General features: G+C 41.8%; 1 protein-coding gene across 1 annotated transcript in view; it reads right to left on the bottom strand.

Annotated features, from left to right (window-relative positions):
- LOC125439411 overlaps positions 1-20476 on the bottom strand; it is a 117413-nt gene that overhangs the window by 9977 nt on the left and 86960 nt on the right. Inside the window, exon 8 of the mRNA XM_048508516.1 lies at positions 1612-1818. Within this exon, the coding sequence (XP_048364473.1) occupies positions 1612-1818 (207 nt within the window). The remainder of the gene's footprint in view (positions 1-1611; positions 1819-20476) is intronic.

Raw genomic sequence — 20476 nt, 5'->3', positions numbered from 1 at the left:
TATATATATATATATATATATCTCCGTTGGGGAGGAGAAAAACCTTGTATTAAACATTTCAATCTGCTCTTTATTTCTGATTCTAGGTTGGAGCAGTCACTCGTCTATAAGATGCCAGGCTGTCATGATGAAAAGGATATTTTTTCTTTTTATATTCAATAATGGAAGAAAGTTTAAAAGTAAGTTGAGTGTTCAACATTTGCGACTGTTACACAGTTGAAATAAAAAGATTCCCCCCGCCCCCAAAAACTCAACTGTTAGCTTTTCTCCAACTTGAAAAACTGCCTTTCAGCAATACCCTTTGCCTCCTCATATTGTGTACGATGCAGTGTTACTCATGCATTTAAAATAAATAGCCTATAAAGTGCTGACACATTATTGTTAAAAAAGTAGAGTTCTACACGGCATGAATTTATCGCACAATGTACTGCTGGAATAGGCAAAGTTCTTAAACTTTAGTAGTGGGAACAACCAAAAAAGTAATAGGGGTGGGAGCCCAAACTTGTTTTTCTGTTTGTTTTCCCTCCCCAGTATTTCTTCCGAGAACTACATTTCCTGCAAAAGTGTTTCTCACTTTTCTTCAGGGCATTGTTCCTTGTTCCTCAACTCAGCTCATGGATCAGGAGACCAAAACAAAAGAGAACTATGCAGACAACTGTCAGACAGCTAAATCATGTTGAAATTATAGGGATTTCAACTAAACAAGTGCCCACCCCCCGCAGCACCCTGCCCCCTTGCCCCCCGACTTACCTTAGCTGACTGAAAAAACAGCCTGGTGGGAGCTAAACTTCCCAGGGGACCTTGCGAGCTCCAACTCCTGCAGAGGCCTCCCTGGAGGTGGAGTGGGGCTCGTGAGGTCTCCTGGGAAGTGCAGCTCCCACCAGGCGGCTTTTTCAACTTGCTGCTCTTTGCAGCCGGCTGAACTAAGGCAAGTGGAGGGGGCACAGGGGGGGAAAGTACATTTCCCAGGAGACCTTGCGAGCTCCAACTCCTGCAGAGGCCTCCCTGGGGGATGGGAAGGGCACCTTTGTGGTTTCCACTCCTGCCACACCAGAGGCTGCTCCGAACTGCTGGACCTAGTGGGGCGGGCAAGGGGGAGAGGTGTGGTGATTCCCCCCCCCCACGTTACCCCAATGGCATGTGCCCAGGGCACCCAGGGCGTAGCGCCCCCATCCCATTTCAGCTACGCAACTGGTCACCATTTTAGTTTCTTTACTCAACTCTCTCTACTCAGCTTTCTCCCATTGGGCCCTTTTCTGCAGTCAGGTATGATGTGATATAGGCACCATGTTTACGAGCTTCCTGCAACGTGCTGCACCACAGATCACATTGCCATTGCCAACAATATGCGGAAACAGGAAAAGGAGAAGGCAAGCTCAATACTCCATCTTAAAGTTCTTATCAGCTGCATATTTGGACCTATCTTGATATATATTAGTGAAAGAAAAGGCCTTTCTTCCAAAACTGTTTTGTGTGGAATTAAATGGTGTCAAGCAATTAATTTAAGAAATCACAGTGCAGTATGTCCCAGAACATATGGATGAATGGCTATAGCATCCTTTTGATATGAACATTTCTTTCAAAATATTGAAAGGAGACATTTGGACATACCTCAGTGATAGCACCATTGGGCAGTCGAAGAAAGTGCCTGTACAGTTCTTGGAAGCCCCCAAGGTGAACAGTGTATATAACTACATGAACAGTGATGCCTTCTGAGTTTTTAACTGATTTCTGTTGTTCACCGTGATGATGGAGGTCACTGTTAGAGATATCAGGCTGCTTAGTACCATCTTTCCAGACATAATCATAGACTGCCACCTAGTAAAAAACAGATCCTTGGTTAATTCATTCCTAGAAAGACTTCAGTCACAATAATGGGTCAGAAATTAAATTACATTATCAAAGAATAAAACATGGCAAGAAAAACAGAATGAAAGAATGAAGATATGGACAAGTTATGAGAATTGGATGAAGGAGACGGGAGTCAAAGACATATAGATAAGAAGACAACAACGAATGAATTTACTGCTGTTTGGTTAAAGAAAAGTAAAACATAATATTAGGGGAGGGTGGGAGGAAAAAAAGGGAAAATGTGTTGTTTGGAAATTATATCAGGAAGATGTAAATAGAACGATTATTTCAAACTATACAATAAAAATATTTTAAAAAGAAATAAATTACATTTTACAACATATTTTCAGTGGTAGAGCCTTGCTTTAGGAACGCACTTTCCTTTGTTGCTTACCTTGCAACTCCTGTATTGTCTGTTCAGCACCAGACTCAAACATTTCCTTTGGCCCAGGTTTTTAACCAAAGCATCCCATCTTTTTAAGAGTAATTTTTATGGCCAGCTGCTAGCCTAAAGACTGTTTTAGGAACACTCAATTTTACTATGAGACTGATTTTTTTTACAGATGCCAATAGTGGTGGGCAGTAAACCCAAACAACCCACCCCCAAAAAAATTCTTGTTGTCACTTTTTTAACCTGAAAAAGGCAGTAATGAGCCGAAAAATCAGATCCTGGAAAATGCAAAAATGTTTGCCATTTTTCAGACTAAAAAAAAAAGGAAAGAAAACCCCTCTGAGAGCAGCAGTGGCGTAGGAGGTTAAGAGCTCATGTATCTAATCTGGAGGAACCGGGTTTGATTCCCAGCTCTGCCGCCTGAGCTGTGGAGGCTTATCTGGGGAATTCAGATTAGCCTGTGTACTCCCACACATGCCAGCTGGGTGACCTTGGGCTAGTCACAGTTTCTTGGAGCTCTCTCAGCCCCATCCACCTCACAGGGTGTTTGTTGTGAGGGGGGAAGGGCAAGGAGATTGTGAGCCCCTTCGAGTCTCCTGCAGGAGAGAAAGGGGGGGATATAAATCTAAACTCTTCTTCTTCTTCTTCTCTCCCTCCTTCCCTCACTTACCGTAATTGCAGCCTGGCTGGATCCAATGTTATACTGCAGGCTCTGCCTCTGAAGTTCAACAATGGAGCTGGCCAGACTGAGCCCACAGTTTAATTCTGGCCTTGGCCTGACTGGGCATTCGGTAAACCCAAACAACCCTCCCCCCCCCCACCACCCCGCAATTCCTTGTTGGCATTTTTTCAACCTAAAAATGCTGGGCTTGGCCTGACTGACAGTTCAGTGGTGGGCTTGGCTTCAAACTGAGGGCTTCAAAGGCCACATGCACTTCAGAGGCTGAGCCGAACCTGGATTGGGCCAGGCAGAGACCACGGTTCATCGCTGGGCTTGGTCTGGCCAGGTCCTGTGGCTGGGACCTGTGGGCTTTGGAAGTGAAGCCCATAGTTTAAAGATGGACCCAGCTAGGCTGAGCCCACTGTTCAATGGTGGGTTCAGTCTGGCTGAGCTCAGCATTCAACTATGTGCCTGCCTCTGAATTCACATGGGTCTCAGAGGCACCAGCTGTGCACTGCCTGATGCCTCCCAAACCCACATGGAGTCCAGAGGTATGCATATTTTGTTCAGGTTCAAGTTTAACAACCTGAATTTTTTTTGGAAAAAAACAGGAAAAGGCTATGCGTAGTATTAACATTTTTCCTGGGTTGTTGAAAATTTTCGGATCAAATAAACCCAAACCTGAACAAAAACTGATTTATTTATTTATTTTTGCCCAGCTCTAGTTGCCATATACACAAAAATATTCGTAAGAATGGGATGTGGAATGTAAGACCCAGTTTTGTCAGATCATGGAAGCTAATCAGGGTCAGTACTTGGACGGGAGGCCACCAAGGAAGACTTTGCCGAGGCAGGCAGTGGCAAACCACCTCTGATTAATCACTTGCATTGAATACTCTAGGGGTCACTGTAAGTCAGCTGCAACTTGATGGCACTTTTTACACACACGTTATTGTATGACTATTTCAGTTTTCAAAAAGACAACTGAAAAATTAGAACTTGATTTTCGTTTTCTTTGCTGTTTACATAGGTGATTTCCTCACTGGCGATTAATCCTGGGATAGTCACCCGAAATATCTAGGTTCCCTCAAGATCTCCTCACAGCCGAACAGCGGAACATAGATCAATCCCGTTTCTGGCACTCCCCCCCCCCTTATCACGGGATTTTCCTGGACCTGCTTATATATGCACCTTTTTGAAAAAACACTCCAATGGGAGCTAATAGGACACAATTGGCCATGCTGGCAGGGGCTGATGGGAATTGTAGTCCATAACATCTGGAGTGCCAAAGGTTCGCCACCACGGTAATAGGAGATGGGGGTTACACATTTGAGGGTCCATAACTTTGGCCCCCATGAACCAAACTTCACCAAACCTGGGTGGTATCATCAGGAGGGTCTTCTAAAGATACTCTGAAATTTTGGTGCTGGTAGCTTAACAATTGCATCCCTGACAGTAGGCACCCCCTCCACCCACCCAAGGAGCAGGGCTAGATGTCTTCACTAGAAACATGCTGCAGTGAGAATGTTGGAACCTAGATGAAAAGCTGTTGATTCTTTTGAAACTTGGTTGTATCTAGATTAAATTTTCAGTGGGAATTCAGCCATATGTTTTGGAACATAACCTCTGCATTATTTGCTGTACCTACTCAATGTTACATAATGCTCCTTAGAACATTCAAAGCATTTCACATACATTATGTTGACTGAATTCTCACTCCAGTCCTGTGAAGTAAATCAGTTTTATTCCATCCATATTGTAGATGAAAAGCAGAAGCTGAATGTTTTTGGTATCTCTAAGACCTGCTAGTCAATTCAAGAAGGAGGTACAATTTTAACTGACACCTGCCTAACTGAATTCAGAAGCTACTGTTCTGTAAGCCACTAAACTGCACTAGAAAAGAAGATAGGTCATTCTTGGGAAAGGAGAGAGCTGGGGTTTAAAGCAATATTTGAGTCATGAACTTGCATGAGAATGGGCAAATTCCTCATTCCAAATTTAAGCGGATATGTCCATTCCATATTGAGGTATTCAGAATGTATTTCTGTTAAGGACTAGAATGGATTCTATCAAATGTGCCTTGAGTAACATGAAGTGCAAAACGAGAAACAATAAAAGAGTCTGCTGTCATCTGAAATCTCTTAAAATAACCCAAAATGTCCACTCATCCCTTCATAGGCCAAATATAGATTTACAAATCTGCTAAGACAGAGAACAGTCAGTGCATATGTGCCATGTCAGAGGCACTGAAGACAACGATGATCTGGATTTGCAAGAGCCAACAGGAGACTGAAAAATGTCACAACAGCATCCAGCAATCCTTAAGGAAATGCCATCATTTGGCAGAAAACCAAATTAAAGGCAATAATTCACTGATAAGAGGCAGGCCAGAACAAGTTCAAAATGTTGAATATTTCACAGCATTGCTTAATTAAAAGAGACACATGATGCTTTTAATTGCTTGGAAACAGTTCCGTTTGAAATTAAGCCGAATGTGAATGCCTTTACAGTTGACTCATTTAAGTTGTTATAATTACAAAATATTACATGGATCGAAGACTGAGATAACACTTGAATGAGGTTTCCCAATCTATACCTTCTGTCTCTTCTTCCATTTGGCAGCTTTCTCATCTTTGAGCCAATTTTGTGGGAAGAGGAAAGCTCATACATTTAATATGCTTAGAATTTTTTTAAAAATCTTGTTAATTGTCATTTTTTTAAAAAAAAATCATTGGTTTCTTCCACAATGTAAAACAAGGGCCTTTTATAGAATATATAAAATGCTGGGAAGATATGTTCCATGAATGGTTGAATTGACATGGAAATGTGAAGAGATTTTCACTGATTATATATGCTCTAGTGCAGTGGTGGTGAACCTTTGGCACTCCAGATGTTATGGACTACAATTCCCATCAGCCCCTGCCAGCATGGCCAATTGGTAGTCCATAACATCTGGAGTGCCAAAGGTTTGCCACCACGGCTCTAGTGCTACAGAGATAATTCTGCAACAGAAATTTTTCCACAGCCAGGTTTCATCCTCTGTTCTAACTCTTGGATGACTCGTGTCCCCAGGATTTACACTGAAAGGAACAATTCAAGCAAGGTGCTTCTTCTTCCACCGTTTACACACCACTTGGGTTGTAAAAACTGGACTGGGGGAAAATCCTACCTTGTATCAATTTTTGTTGGACCACAAACTTTGTCCCTGTAACAGGTGCATCAAAAAAGGTTTTTATTCCGCTATTAATAAACAATTATTAATAGAAGAAGAAGAAGAGTTTGGATTTATATTCCCCCCTTTCTCTCCTGCAGGAGACTCAAAGGGGCTTACAATCTCCTTGCCCTTCCCCCCTCACAACAAACACCCTGTGAGGTAGGTGAGGCTGAGAGAGCTCCGAAAAGCTGTGACTAGCCCAAGGTCACCCAGCTGGCATGTGTGGGAGTGCACAGGCTAATCTGAATTCCCCAGATAAGCCTCCAGAACTCAAGTGGCAGAGCTGGGAATCAAAACCGGTTCCCTGTACTGCTAGTTTGCAAATATAATTGATGGAAGTTTTCCCCTGAAGCAGTGATTCTCAATTATAATTCTTCCCTTCCTTCTTCCACTGAGAAGGATTATGAGCCTCATGGATGCTTGATGCTTTGCCTAGGCACTGGGTGAAAAATGGCGGATGCTCCCACAGATCTGTCAATGGACACAAGGGCACTGCATTGACAGCAGACAGAGAACATTGAGCTGGTGTCTCAAGCATCCTGACAGACTGGCATGGCTATGGCCTGTGAAGGCTCTGGAGGAATGCTCTATCCAATGGGACCTGGGCCTTCCAGTCCGATCGCAGTTTGGCAGGGCTTGTAAGAGAGCTATTCCACTAGACCTATGGTTAAGAGCAGCAATGCCATTCCATTGCGTGCGGATGTGTGGAGACTCGTTCCATTAATAACACCACAACATATTAGTTGGAAAAGTAATCGGCCGCAGCCCAAATTTATTTAACATATAATGATAACCTTGAAGCTGGGCGAGCATAACAGAGCACATCCTGACCCCCAGGCAGCAAGCCGCTGAACCTGGTTATAGGGCAGCCCCAGCTGACCCCTTAGGCCCTTCAGACAGCACTGCTGTCCGGCACATCCCCCAAGGGAACTGGAACAGGAAGTTACTAGGTGCCACACGGACACAAACCCAATTTGTGACACCCCTTCCTGCCGGGCAGCGAGCTCTCGGCACAGCCCCAAGGCTTGCCCACATGAGCTCATCACCACCTCGGACCTCATAAGGAGGCCCCCGATGTGGGAAGGTCCAGCACGCAAGCTACTGCCTTCCCAAATAGGATGTGCTCTTATGCCCAACCGCCCAGTAAACTGTGACAAAGCATAGCAATGAAGAAACAATACAATAAACCTTATAATGGAGAGTGATGGGAGGGCCTTTTCAGCCGCCGGCCTAGAAAGAGGCCGATCTCTGTCAGCATAGCCTCTTATAGGCTGCCATTCCATTATAGCTGGCCTCCTCTTCCCCTTTTCTTCCCCCTTTTCCTTCCTCTGTTCCTTTAATTAATACTTCTTGGTGAGGGATTTTTATGGTGCCTTTTATAAAGTCCTGTTGCATATTTTCAACTGTTAGTTTCGTTGTCAGCTGCCCTGAGTCTGTCAAGGGTAAGGACGGTCTAGAAATCAAATTATAAATAAATACATAATTCATACAGAAATAATCCAGGAAGACCAGAACATCCACACCTCTCCCCTAAACTATCCAAGCCTGATGACTGTCACAAGTCCTAGAGACATGCTTCTAAGATGGAAGCATCTTAAGGTAACACTTTGAAATCCAAAAATAAGACTCCAAAGCAGTACAGAATAAGAAAAACAGAGTCGAGGGTATTTTGCTTTAGGTAACTTTACCCACACAGCCCGTGCAATTTCATTGTTTACAGATATGAGCATGGGAATGTCAATCGTGTAGGCTCTGAAGATGTGAATTACAATGTACCTTGTCAGTGTTTTCTTGACATCATGTGCTGATAGTAATTAACAAGCAGCCTAACAAATGATATTATCTCACTAGTTCCAATTACGCTAATATCGAATTCTCAACATGAAAGTAGCATTTTTTGGCATTCAGTGAGTGTTAAGTCTCACAGCTTTCCCCCTCCTATATTTCCCAAGCTCAAAAGTGGGACATGATAAGGTCATGTGCACGTGTGCTTCTTGATAGTAGTTTCTTTGGGTCTGCTAGACTATGATAAACAATGTACCCAATTTATCAATTCCAAGCAAGAGTTAAGTTATCCCTTCTATTCACTACAGGCAAGTATTCATGCAAACAATATACAAATATTTGAGGAATGGCACTTCTATTCATGAATAAATGGTTATAAGCTTCCGAGGTTAGCTAGAGGCAAATAAAAATGTGTGTTTATTTGATAACATTCATTTATTTGCTATTTAAAAGTTTCACTTATACTTCCAAGCAACAGAAGTTCAGACTCTGTGGTTAGGGCCTGATCTCATGAAGCACAGCTGTGCTCTCATTTAATTCACCTCGAAGTATATTTCTCAAAAAGAGACACTGAAAGTTCCAGACTGGAAGTGGGGGACACCATTTTCCTTCATTGACTGGCATGTTGGTTGTCTGTTGCTATCAACTTTTGGCCTGAACAAGAGAAATATAGTCGTAAAGAAGACTGTAATTCATGAATCAACACATTTGAAATGATTATTGGAGAAATACCAGTTATGAATACCCCTCCTCCTGACATTTTAAACAATGACATGGATTCCAGAAGCTGAAAATTGTGCAACTCATTGTGCAACTCATGTAGAGGAAAGCAATTTTTAGGGCTCCTACACAGAAGTCCCAAGTATTTTAAGTCTACATTGCATAATGTTTGACTAGATGGGTGCCTCCTGCTGATACGTGCCTCTTAACCTAAAGTGGCTATATGTGCAATGTACATATCTGGTAGGATATGTATGAATATCAGCCCCATCAACATTATGGTCCATGTCTTCTTCTGGTAGATGCATCATACGTACATAGAGACACATCATATGCAATGCTTTGCATGAGAAGAGGGACACAAGAGCCCCATGCTCCTTTGTTTCTTGGAGGTCTTTTATCCAAATATTAGCCAGGATCAGGGCTGAGAGCATGTGACAAGGCTAAGGTCACCCGGCAAGCTTCCGTGGCGCATGGGGTACATGCCTCATTTCCATTCTCCACAACAAACAAAACAGTCTCCCCATTCTGAACCCCCAGCCAACAAAGTCTCCTCCAGCTGCTGGAGAAGACGGCGGAAAGTGATTATTTATGAAGAGTGGCAAAATAAGATCAGGAGGAAGCCTGTCATAAAATGCATGTTGCATAATACATGATGGATCAGTTCTATTATTTAACTTTCCCAAAGATATAACAATAAAGAGAGATGCTAAGCATCATAGTCAGCATTAATTTACAGTAGGAAAAATAATTAGAATCTCCCCCTTTTTTTTCCTGAAGAATGGAGTGAAAATGTAAACAATGCTTCCCTCCAGGCGAGCACTTTATCAAGTTGACAGGTGCATTTGAATTTCCATGGGTGGGGGACATAATAGGTTATTTATGTGTCATTTTAATAGAAAGGCCCAACCATCAAGATGGACAGGAGACTTTATCAGGACTGCTGTTTGCAACTAATCCGCCAATTTAATACCCCAGGAAAATACCTGAGACAAAACCGGTACATTTTTCTAATACACTCCATTATACCAAAATCAATGTGGGCGCTATTCATCTCTAGTCCTTGGCTTGGCAGGTGCCCACTGCACTCCATTTCTCCCTCGCTACTCAAAAGATGAGCAATACTTAGTTGCAATGCCAAACTTCAGGACTGGCACTATAGACAGACCTCCAAAGAAGAGTCAGATGGACTGTTAATGGCTGCCTTTGTAAAAGCAGAAAATTAAAGTCAACACTACTAGAAAAACAGTAAATAAATAAGTTGTAGATTCTTGGGGAAAATCTGTTATAGACTGAGAGTCAAACTAGATTTTACAATAAATATGTAGCAACGACACGAACCCAACTACCAGATATCCAGTTTTCCAATCCTGTGGAACTTCTGGTAGAACTTGAAAACTACAATGTGGTGACACCAGAAATATAGACAAATATATTGAGCCAAGGGCCCAGATCATACTTTATCATACTTTTTCAATGTAGAGGGGAAAAAACAAGTTCAATAAAAAATAGTGCAACTTATCTCTTATGGCAATATCACAATACTCCACCGCTCAGTGAATCAGCTGGCAGTAACGTAGAAACAGGTGGAGAAACACGGAATGTTGTGACGTTATAAGGCAAGTAGGTTGTACTTATGTTATGGAGTGGGGGGAAAAGATTTTTTTGAAAGCACTGGAGGATTTGCTGTAAGCAGTTTTAAAGAAGAAATGTTAGCAAATATGCTTGACACCCTAACAGCATCCCCTCTATTAAACAACTCTTGTGCCAATGTACCTTTATTTAGTGGTGGGATTCAAAAAATTTAATAGGTTCCGATGGTGGTGGGATTCAAACAGTGGCGCCGCTCACACACGCACCTCCAGTCCCTATTGGGCAGGGAGGTTGCTTTAGTCACCCCTTCTCGGCACTCAGAAAAAATTAGTAACCACTTCTAGAGAAGTGGTGAGAACTGGTTGGATCCCACCTCTGCCTTTATTTAAAACTCAGGAGAGTTTTAAAAGTTGTTTGGAGAGAGATGTGTGTCTATGAAAAACATATTCTGAGGAGAAACCGTTTAGAAGGAAACAGCCGGAACTGTAGCTGCATGCTGAGCTTTTCTTCAGGTTGAGAAAGACTTTAGGCCACCATAATCTGAATTTGACTTAGTTTCTATTTAGATTTTGATTGTTTATATTAGTAAAAGCATCCTTTTGGAGATTTTGTCAATGAACTTTGTTGAACTGCTCTTGCCACAAAGGGATAAGTATTTTCTGAACTGCCTTGGAAGATTTGGAGAACCCTGCAAAAAAATAATGACAACTATAATTCAGAGGGCAAGTGAGTCCAAATCCATCTCTTTGTGACTCTGCTCCAAGTCGACATCATTATCCACCCAGCAGCTCCACTACATGAACTCAGCTACAATGTTCAATCAATGTCAGAATATTTTGGGTACTAGCTATTGGGAGAAAATGGCCTCACAATGTGTCAGCTTGCAGTTTTTCGGAGCAGATTCATCACAGGCCTTTCCTTGACCACACTATTTGTAGTCATGGCTTGAACATAAAGAACAGAAAGAGAAGGAGAAACAGTGGCCATTTCCTACAGAAAACACCATTTCATTTCCTGGACAAATTATAATGTTGGAGAGCAGCTGCAGTGATGCAGGATGAAGAACACACCCCATAGATGGAAGTATTTTTTTTTTTTTGCCTGTAGCTCAGTCTTTGGTGAAATATGTATTATTCTCAAAAGCCAAATGTGAGACCCAGCCTTATTTTTTGCTATTCCTTTCTACTTTTATATTATTTTTTTAAGACTTGACAAATGTTTAAGCACAATTTGAATGGCTAGTTTATTTTTTTTTAAATACAGAACCAAGTTAGCAATTGACATTTCTAAAAAGACTTATTGCTCTTGTGATATCAGGTCAGATCCCAATGTCACAGGAAAGTGGAATTGCACAGAGTTTCATAGTAATGTGTGAAAAAGAGAACATGTCTGACATGGGCCTTTTTTGCATGAGTTGTTGCAACATATCTTGCCAACTAAATGCTACATTTTTCCCTTTTAATTCCACATTGTCCTCCCCCCCATTTGGTTATGAAAACCTTTTTCCTTCATCATCTCCCCCCCACACACACTATTTTCTTGAGTACTTTCACCTTGATTTTTTCCAATGTTTCTGAGTCAACTTCCTTTGTGCATGTGATTATGTTGAAACAGTCTTTGGCGGATTCTGCATGGGCCAAAAACAGTAATGTAAAAACAGTGTGAAAGAGTTTACACTGTTTTCACACCATTTTCACACCGCTGTTTTTGGCCCATGTGGAATTTGCCTTAATTTCTCCAACCTACCAAACACCTGGCTCTTATCCACATCCCTTTGTAATCACCCAACCTCCCCTTTAGCCATTTTCTCCTCTCCCTTATCCTCTGCTTGCAAAAAGATGTTTAATTTTTTTCCTCTTTGTCATATTGCACTAGAAATGTAATCTAAGGGCACAGACACAAACCAGGTTGATTGTATCAAACTCCTCTTGAAAATGGAGGAGGAGGGGGAGGAGGAAGTGGCTTAAAAGGAGGTGGACAACTGCACAGGAAATGGACAAGGGCCAAGAGTTTGAACAAAATGGAAGCCAACAAAACTATTTGAGCAGGTACCATTATCCAAAGGAAAAAAAACAGGTAGCCCACCCTGACACACAAAGAACCACACTTTTCAGCCAAATTAGAGCACAGTAACACATCATGATTAGAGCTACAGTAGCACAAGATTGTTACTGCAACAATACCTTGTCAATTTCCTCCTGCAAAAGCAACTTCCCTTTATCAATTTTACCTTGAATTAGTAATGTAATGTTAAGACAAAGATACATTGTGTCCACAGTTTGGAGCAAGAGAAATTGACAAGGGAAGTTGTTTTTGCAAACACTTGGCCTTTATCCATGCCCTATGTAATTGCCCAAGCTCTCCTTCAGCCATTTTTTCCTATCCCTCCTCCTCCATTTTCAAAAGGGATTAAAAATATATCTTTGTCATAGGCCCCTTCCGCACACGCAAGATAATGCGTTTTCAAACCACTTTCACAACTGTTTGCAAGTGGATTTTGCTATTCCGCACAGCTTTAAAGAGCACTGAAAGCAGTTTGAAAGTGCATTATTCTGCATGTGCGTAATGAGCCATAGTGAACTAGTGACAAAATGTTGAGGGATAGATACAAGCTAGCATTGTCAATTGGATCAGTTTTCTCAATTTCACATAGAACTTGTGATCTTAATGTTGAAGCAGAGATACAAACCGGCATGGTCAACTGGATCAGCGTTGTCAATTTCACATAGAACTTTTCAACAGTAACTTCATTTCTTTAAAAATTTACATCTCGTCTTTTCTATATATTTATATAGTTTATAAAGTATATATTTATAAAGTACAGTGAACAATATCACAGCTAAAATATTAAAAACAATTAACCCCGCAATACAAAATCAAATTAGCTATATTTCACCCTGCAGAGCTGATTTGCACATTTTACTGAAAACCAGCTATGAGAGTACTCTCTGGGCCTCCTCTGGCTATTCCAAACACTAGACCTGAACCATTTAGTTGAATAGGTCTGCACCTGCTGAATGTACAGCACAGTAGCCTTTTCAAGGCAAGAAATGTTTGTTATTGCCTGCCTCTGCATAGTCTCCCATCCAAAAATTAATCACAGGTGATCCTGTTTGGCATCTGTGATCTGACAAGATAGGGCTAACCTGGGCCATCCAAATCAGAGTGCCACAGATATACTGATGAGTAATGTAGCCTGTATAGATTCTTTGATTGCACTAAATGGTTGGGAGAACTTAAGCTTTTTTCCCCAATATTGAACAAGTACTAAATGTGCTGCTATACAAATTTATGAATTGTTTTTGGTGTATGTATGTATGTATGTATGTATGTATGTATGTATGTATGTATGTATGTATGTATGTATGTATGTATGTATGTATGTATGTATGTATGTATGTATGTATGTATGTATGTATTTATTTATTTATTTATTAATTAGATTTTAAACCACCCCTCCCCGAAGGGCTCTGTGTGGTGTACAACAGGCCAGCAACAACATTACACAACAACATTACCCACAACAGGCCAAGAACAACATTCTATACAATAAATAAGTTCAGTTAAATAAAAAAACAATTTACAGAGTCTATAATTCATCGCAGGCCTTTTCTAGATTGTAAGGAATTTCAATTTGCATGAAGTTGCCTTCGTTACTATTTTCCAAAAATGTCATGGTGCACTTTAAGCCACTTGTGGAAAAAGAAGATGCCCCTTACATGGCAGTGGGGGGGATGTGCTGGAGTGGCCCCGTGCCACTCCCTGTGTGTATTCAGTCCCCCTATCTGGATTGGGCTGCCCAGGCACTACTTTAAGAGTCAGCATGGTGTAGTGGTTAAGAGCGGTGGTCTTTAACCTGCAGAACCAGGTTTGATTCCTCATTCCTTCACATAAGCAATGGACTCTTGTCTGGTGAACTGGATTTGCTTTCCTGCTCCTACACATGAAGCCAGCTGGGTGACCTTGGCCCAGTCCCAGTTCTTTCAGACCTCTCTCAGCCTCACCTACCTAACGAGGTGTCTGTCGTGGGAAGAGGAAGGGGAAGAGTTTGTAAGTTGCTTTGAGTCTCCTTGCAGGAGAGAAAAGTAGGGTACAAATCCAAACTCTTCTTCTCTTCATCTTCTACATGGTGGTAGCATAGTGTCAGATTAAATAACAAAAAAGTTTCATATATAAAATACCTAATAACCTTCTCCTACCTTGACATTTTGGTGGCAGTATGGCTGGATAGTAATTAACACAACTACATCCCAACCTTACCGAGTGGATTCACATAGGGAAAGGTATTCCTTCAGGCATATGGATTCCAGGATGTGAAGGGCTTTAAAAGTAAGAAGCAGCATCTTTAATTAAGCCCAGAAGCCAACAGCCACCAATGTATCTATTTCAAAATGAGCATTATAAGAATATGGTGGACAACATCAGCCAAAGGGCGATCAATCACATTTGCACTAACTGCAGCTTCCAGATTACATTTAAAGGCAGCTCTGCTTGCAGTCCTGAATGTATTCATTCATTCATTCATTCATTCATTCATTCATTCATTCATTCATTCATTCATTCATCTGGATCCTTTTAATTTGCTCTCCTGCTCCTAGTGCATGCTCAAAGCAGCTGACACTGTCAAAGACAAGAGAAAATGATCCAATACGTATGTTTTAACACAGACAACCGATCGTCAAATCTATCTCCCATCAACAGACTATTCCACAAGTGGAGAAGGGTAGAACAGGTGATAATAGCTCTGCCCTTAATGGCAATGGGCTCTCCCCAGGAATTTATGTTTCCAGCAATATCTAATTTCAGGCTCCTGCCTGAGGGATTGGTCTAATTACAAGTTCCATACAGCTGCTGTTCCCCTTTATGCAAAATAAAGGAACGCTTAGAATTATGTGCTTAAAACTGAGAGCATACTGAGAAACCCAGCCTTTTGTTTCAAAAGTTTCCAGTCTTCGTGGCCTAAAAGCCTGTTTATTCATTTCCAGTTTTAATTCTCACCTGTTCCTCTCTTCATGCTCTGATTGTTTTCTGACCCTGAAAACAACCCAAAACAAGCTGTAATCTAAAACCTGTACTGCCATTCACACCTGTATCACAAAATTACCCTTGCAAGGTGAACATGCTGATGTTCTTCGGGGCAGATGAATTTGTTTCAATGAATGAGAGCTGCTCTGGTCCCCAAATGATGTGAATTTCTTTGTTGGAATGGGTAATTAGACACCCCAGTGGCACTAAAAGGGCAGAGGGGCATTTTTTAGGGTGGTGCACGACCTGAAAAAAATTCAAATAGATAGCAAATCATCCTTAAACTGGTGCTTCTTCTCTGATGGAAGAGGCCAGCTCTAACCTTAAAAGCACCAATAACAAATTGCCCAAACACCAAATTGAGGGGCAGGGGGCAAGTAAACCTCTAATGGACAACTGGGAACATTATGCCTGAAGCAGGAGGCATTCCCTATTTCACAATCCAAGAAGCAGAGGTGCACAGCAACATGCTCTTCTGTCAGCCTAGCTTTTGTCCAGGGGAGCTTTGGGAAAATGAGAATCAGCAAACTTATGCAGAGGTGGGGCAGACAATAACCAATGACTCAACACAAGAAGAACGGGGGATGCTCAGTAGGGAGTAAATTAGTTCTGACTAGCACTGTTTTATCTTTGCCCGCTCCAGCCCATCCTGTTATATTGTCTTCTGTTGTAAAATACTTCCTAATTATCTGTGCTTCCTGCTTAATTAGATGTTTTGGGGAATAGACCTCTTTTCGAAACTGAAGTGCCTGATCCTTGGGATCTTTTTCGATAAACGACTCCAGTCCATATGCCCGCTAAGTCAGATATCAGGCAGTCCTACCGTAACCTGCCTACACTTCAATGGGAAGAAATGGATGCGGGTTGGGAAGTCAACAAGAAACTGGGTGAGCCCAATATCCTCTCGAATAGTTACACACACCTAGCTGAGGTGGACCAGAGGCCATCTCTTCTAGCATTTATATCCCAGTGTAAATATTCCAATATTAATATTATTTTTGACTGCAGTTATTTTACCAGTCCCCAGTATCCTGTTAAAAGTGGACCATTTTGGAACCAGTAGAGCTTAGGAAGAGGCATCCACGATTCCACTAGGAGGAGTGGAGTTTGGAATTATATCCCCCCTTTCTCTGCTGTAGGAGACTCAAAGGGGCTTACAATCTCCTTGCCCTTCCCCCCTCACAACAAACACCCTGTGAGGTAGGTGGGGCTGAGAGAGCTCCGAGAAGCTGTGACTAGCCCAAGGTCACCCAGCTGGCATGTGTGGGAGTGTACAGGCTAATCTGAATTCCCCAGATAAGCCTCCACAGCTCAGGCGGCAGAGCTGGGAATCAAACCTGGTTCCTCCAGATTAGATACATGAGCTCTTAACCTCCTACGCCACTGCTGCTCCTGTTAGTCCTGTTATTCCACCAGACTGCACTTTTGTGTTGCTAATATCCTTAGCAGTAATTTATCTCCCCTCACCGGGTTAGTTTGTGTTCTGAAACCTGGCTAAGACGGTAATGGGGATTCGACCCTCGAGTCTCCTTACAGGAGGAAAGGTGGGGTATAAGTCCAAAACTCTTCTTCTTCTTGTAAATGGAAGGGCTGGGGCACCAAGGTTGGCCTGTGCTTATAGCATCAGTTGGACTTTATCTGGCCCTGGTCTTTCAAGGCAAGTGATTACCCAGAGATGGTTTACCATTGCCTTCCTCTGCAATGCTTTCCTTGCTGGTCTCCCATTCAAGTACCAGCCCAGCTTAGCTTCAGAGATCTGACAAGATTGGACTATATCAAAAATGCCTCTAGGAGTAAGTGGACTCTAGGAACAGTGTGAGGGACAATGGGGGTGCCTGTAGTAAAAGGGAAAAATTGCAAAAATGCCCCGCATTTTCTGTTTGTGGAAGTACTCCCTGCATACAACACTGTCAGGATCTAAAGTCACATATGCAAATAACTTTCTTGCAAACAAAGGTTGAAGATTCGCCACAGCAACTGGATTCATTTAGAAGAACAGGGTGGTTTTTATACCATTTTTTATCTCCTGTAAGGTGTCTCAAAGTGGCTTACAATTGCCTTCCCTTCCCCTCCCCACAACAGACACCTTGTGAGGTAGGTGGAGCCGAGAGAGTTCACAGAGGACTGTAGCTGGCCCAAGGTCACCTGGCAGGCTTCATGTGTGGGAGTGGGGAAACAAATTCAGTTCTCCAGATTAGAATCCACCGCTCACGTGGAGGAGTGAGGAATCAAACTCCAGATTACAGTCTGCCACTCTTAACCACCACACCACTGCACCAAAGAGAAGTTTGACGGTTGGCAATGAACATCTGTTCGTGACAAACCATTCCGTTGTGTACAGTAACCTTATTTCTCCTGGTTTTAACACTGTGTTTTGAAAAGACCAGCCAGGATGCCTTATTAGGGACTGCTGGTACACTGCCTTTGTTTTGGAAAGGGACAATGAATTTCAGGAAGGAACTGAAAATCACTTCAAGACAAAACTGTTTAATCACTCTCAGGCGCTCAGGAGTGAAGATTTATGAGGGTCTCTCACCCCTAGGTGTGATGCGAGTAACATAATCCAATGTAACTGTTAACATTTGCATCTGGGCCTCCACTGGAGAACCGAGCGTTTGCTCTGCAGAGAAAGAAGGCAAAAGGTGTAACTTTAAGTGTTAATTGTTTAAGGCTCTCGTATGAAACATTCACAAACTATCCAAGCTCAAGTTCTGACTAGGTTACAATGATGGGGAAACCGGAGCTTAATTAACTCCTGGGGTAATTTACAAGTATGCACACCACACTAGTTGCCCAGCCTGCTAACAAGACCCTTGATCAATGGCATGTGTTCAGGAAGGGGGTTGCAATCTGGCAGACAACTGGAGGGGGGCGGGGAAAGAGAGAGAGCTGATAGACGCAAACAGCAAATAATTAGGGACCCAAGAAACTTTGTAAAAATGTTTGACTTCTCAAACAACAGCATCGGGTTTGAGTCTGTTCTCTTGAACGCACATTGTTTTTCGCAGTTTTCCAAGAGCTACTTCAATCTATGTTAGGGACTTTTTCAGTAGAATGCCCAAACATGATCAAGATCTGTGATACAGGCCAGAAGTGAGCTGGATATTACAATTTCCAGCTTGGACTCCCAAGAACAAAGGTAGTCCACTGTGTCCTTGAAGACTGTGGGAACCAAACTTAAAAGACATTTTGTAGACGTTCTTAAATCTTACTAAGTAGCCCATCCTAATGTATATATCTAACCACCCTAATTTATGAATTTAACCATCCTAATTTATATATTTAACATCCTAATTCATATATTTAACCAGCACAGAACAGTTTAAACTCAAGACTTTATCTCCACACTGTGTCTTTATAGAAGCAAAATGCAGTTTGTTTTAAATGGAGATTTTTTCCCCCCAGTCTATCAGACTTGTTTGGCTCGAGACTGTGGCACTCATAGTGACTATGTTTTCCAGTTAGAGCCAGTCAGTCTGAATAAACGGCTATGCTCTTTTTCTTTGAGAACAAAATGTGGAGTGAGTTCTGCATTCAATGGAGCTGCTTGTTTATTCCAGCTGTTTAATATTTGTCAGGGGACATACCAACCTCAGGCAACTTTTTCAAGGTTCATTAAAACCAGACCCCAGACAAACCCATGGGCTCATATTAGGCACAGACATCTAAAGAGCCTCACAAGTTGAATGCGGTCTCTAACGTGAATGAAGTTGCTTAGTAAGATATTCGATGGGGCATTTTCTTGGCTGGTTTCTGCACAAACACGGAGACTTCCTGGTTGGTGTAAGGAAGTGTAATACCATCAAGATGAAATAAACGCACTTTAAGATTATGGTCAGCCAACTGTGCATTGGAGATACAAGCTGAAAGGTAGAAAAGGTGAGAGAGGAAAATAAAATGTCATAGGAAGGTGGCAACATGTTTTGGGATCATTTTGGACATGGTGATTTTAAATCATTTTGGATTTGTTGATTCTTAAATACACTTCTAGTTTATTATGCTAACCATGCCAATTCATTTTCTTCATTCTGTTCTATTCTTTGTTTTTAGGTTTCCATTGGTAAACACACCTGTAACATTTTCCCTCAATATCCAACTGAAATGGAACTTACATGGATCAAACCCTTCATTTAGAGTATCCCCTCCCCTCCTGCTGAATTTTAGACAAATAGGAAAAACACCCTCATTTTACAGACAATTAAAATTATCCTTTGCAGAATAGACTCAGGGAGGTCTGGCCATATTGCACACAAGTTACTTTTACCACCTTTTTTGAAATCTTTGTTGGGCAGGGAGAGACTGTTTTTAATAAAAACATGGAACACAAGCAAGGAGAGAAACCCACTCCTCACCACCTTACTGTGCAGCCCCCAGTTGATCTTGGCATTTTTATTCCAGATCAGCCAACTCAAAATTTCAGAACTGTCCTGAAATATGAATATTGAAAATAGCCAAACATGCAAAATGAAGGGTATACGTGGGGAGAGTTTAATGACAGACCCCTAACCTTACTTTTTCCACCCATGTGAATTAGCGAACTCACATACATGAGGATTGCCCGTCTGACTACCAGCTACAAAAATATGTTTCTTCTTCTTCCACCATCACCAGCAGATAGAACCAAAATGTTCAAATAAAATTAAAAATACTGAGAGATTTCAGAAATGTGATCCTCACCACTGATTTCTTAGAGTGATCTTAGATTCTTAATCATGTTTGTCTCAGGATTCATCTAATTTGGGTCTCCTTTCCTTGAAAAAGAAATGTGTTTGGCCCTATCCTTTCCCAGCAATAAATTATTCTCCCTTCTTTTCTAGTGCAGTGACTACTGCAGAGGGGCAGGGATGGAACGTCGTCTGCTTCTGCCTCTCCTTATAGCGCCTACATTCCAGAAAAGCTAAGCAAACCTTTCCCCCCCTCTTTTCTGCAGACACTCCATGTATTTTCTATTTGTGTGGTAGTCATGAATGTATTCTCTTGCTTCTATTCCAGAAAAGCTAAGCAAACCTTTCCCCCCTCTTTTCTGCAGACACTCCATGTATTTTCTATTTGTGTGGTAGTCATGAATGTATTCTCTTGCTTCTATTCCAGAAAAGCTAAGCAAACCTTTCCGCTCTCTTTTCTGCAGACACTCCATGTATTTTCTATTTGTGTGGTAGTCATGAATGCATTCTCTTGCTTCTATTGGGAGCCAGCATGGTGTAGTGGTTAACAGCTGTAGACTCTAATCTGGAGA

Source organism: Sphaerodactylus townsendi, linkage group LG09, assembly GCF_021028975.2.
Source record: "Sphaerodactylus townsendi isolate TG3544 linkage group LG09, MPM_Stown_v2.3, whole genome shotgun sequence".
In the NCBI taxonomy this organism is placed as follows: domain Eukaryota; kingdom Metazoa; phylum Chordata; class Lepidosauria; order Squamata; family Sphaerodactylidae; genus Sphaerodactylus; species Sphaerodactylus townsendi.
The sequence above is the reverse complement of the archived record's forward strand: the minus strand, read 5'-3'. Positions and strand labels throughout refer to the sequence as shown.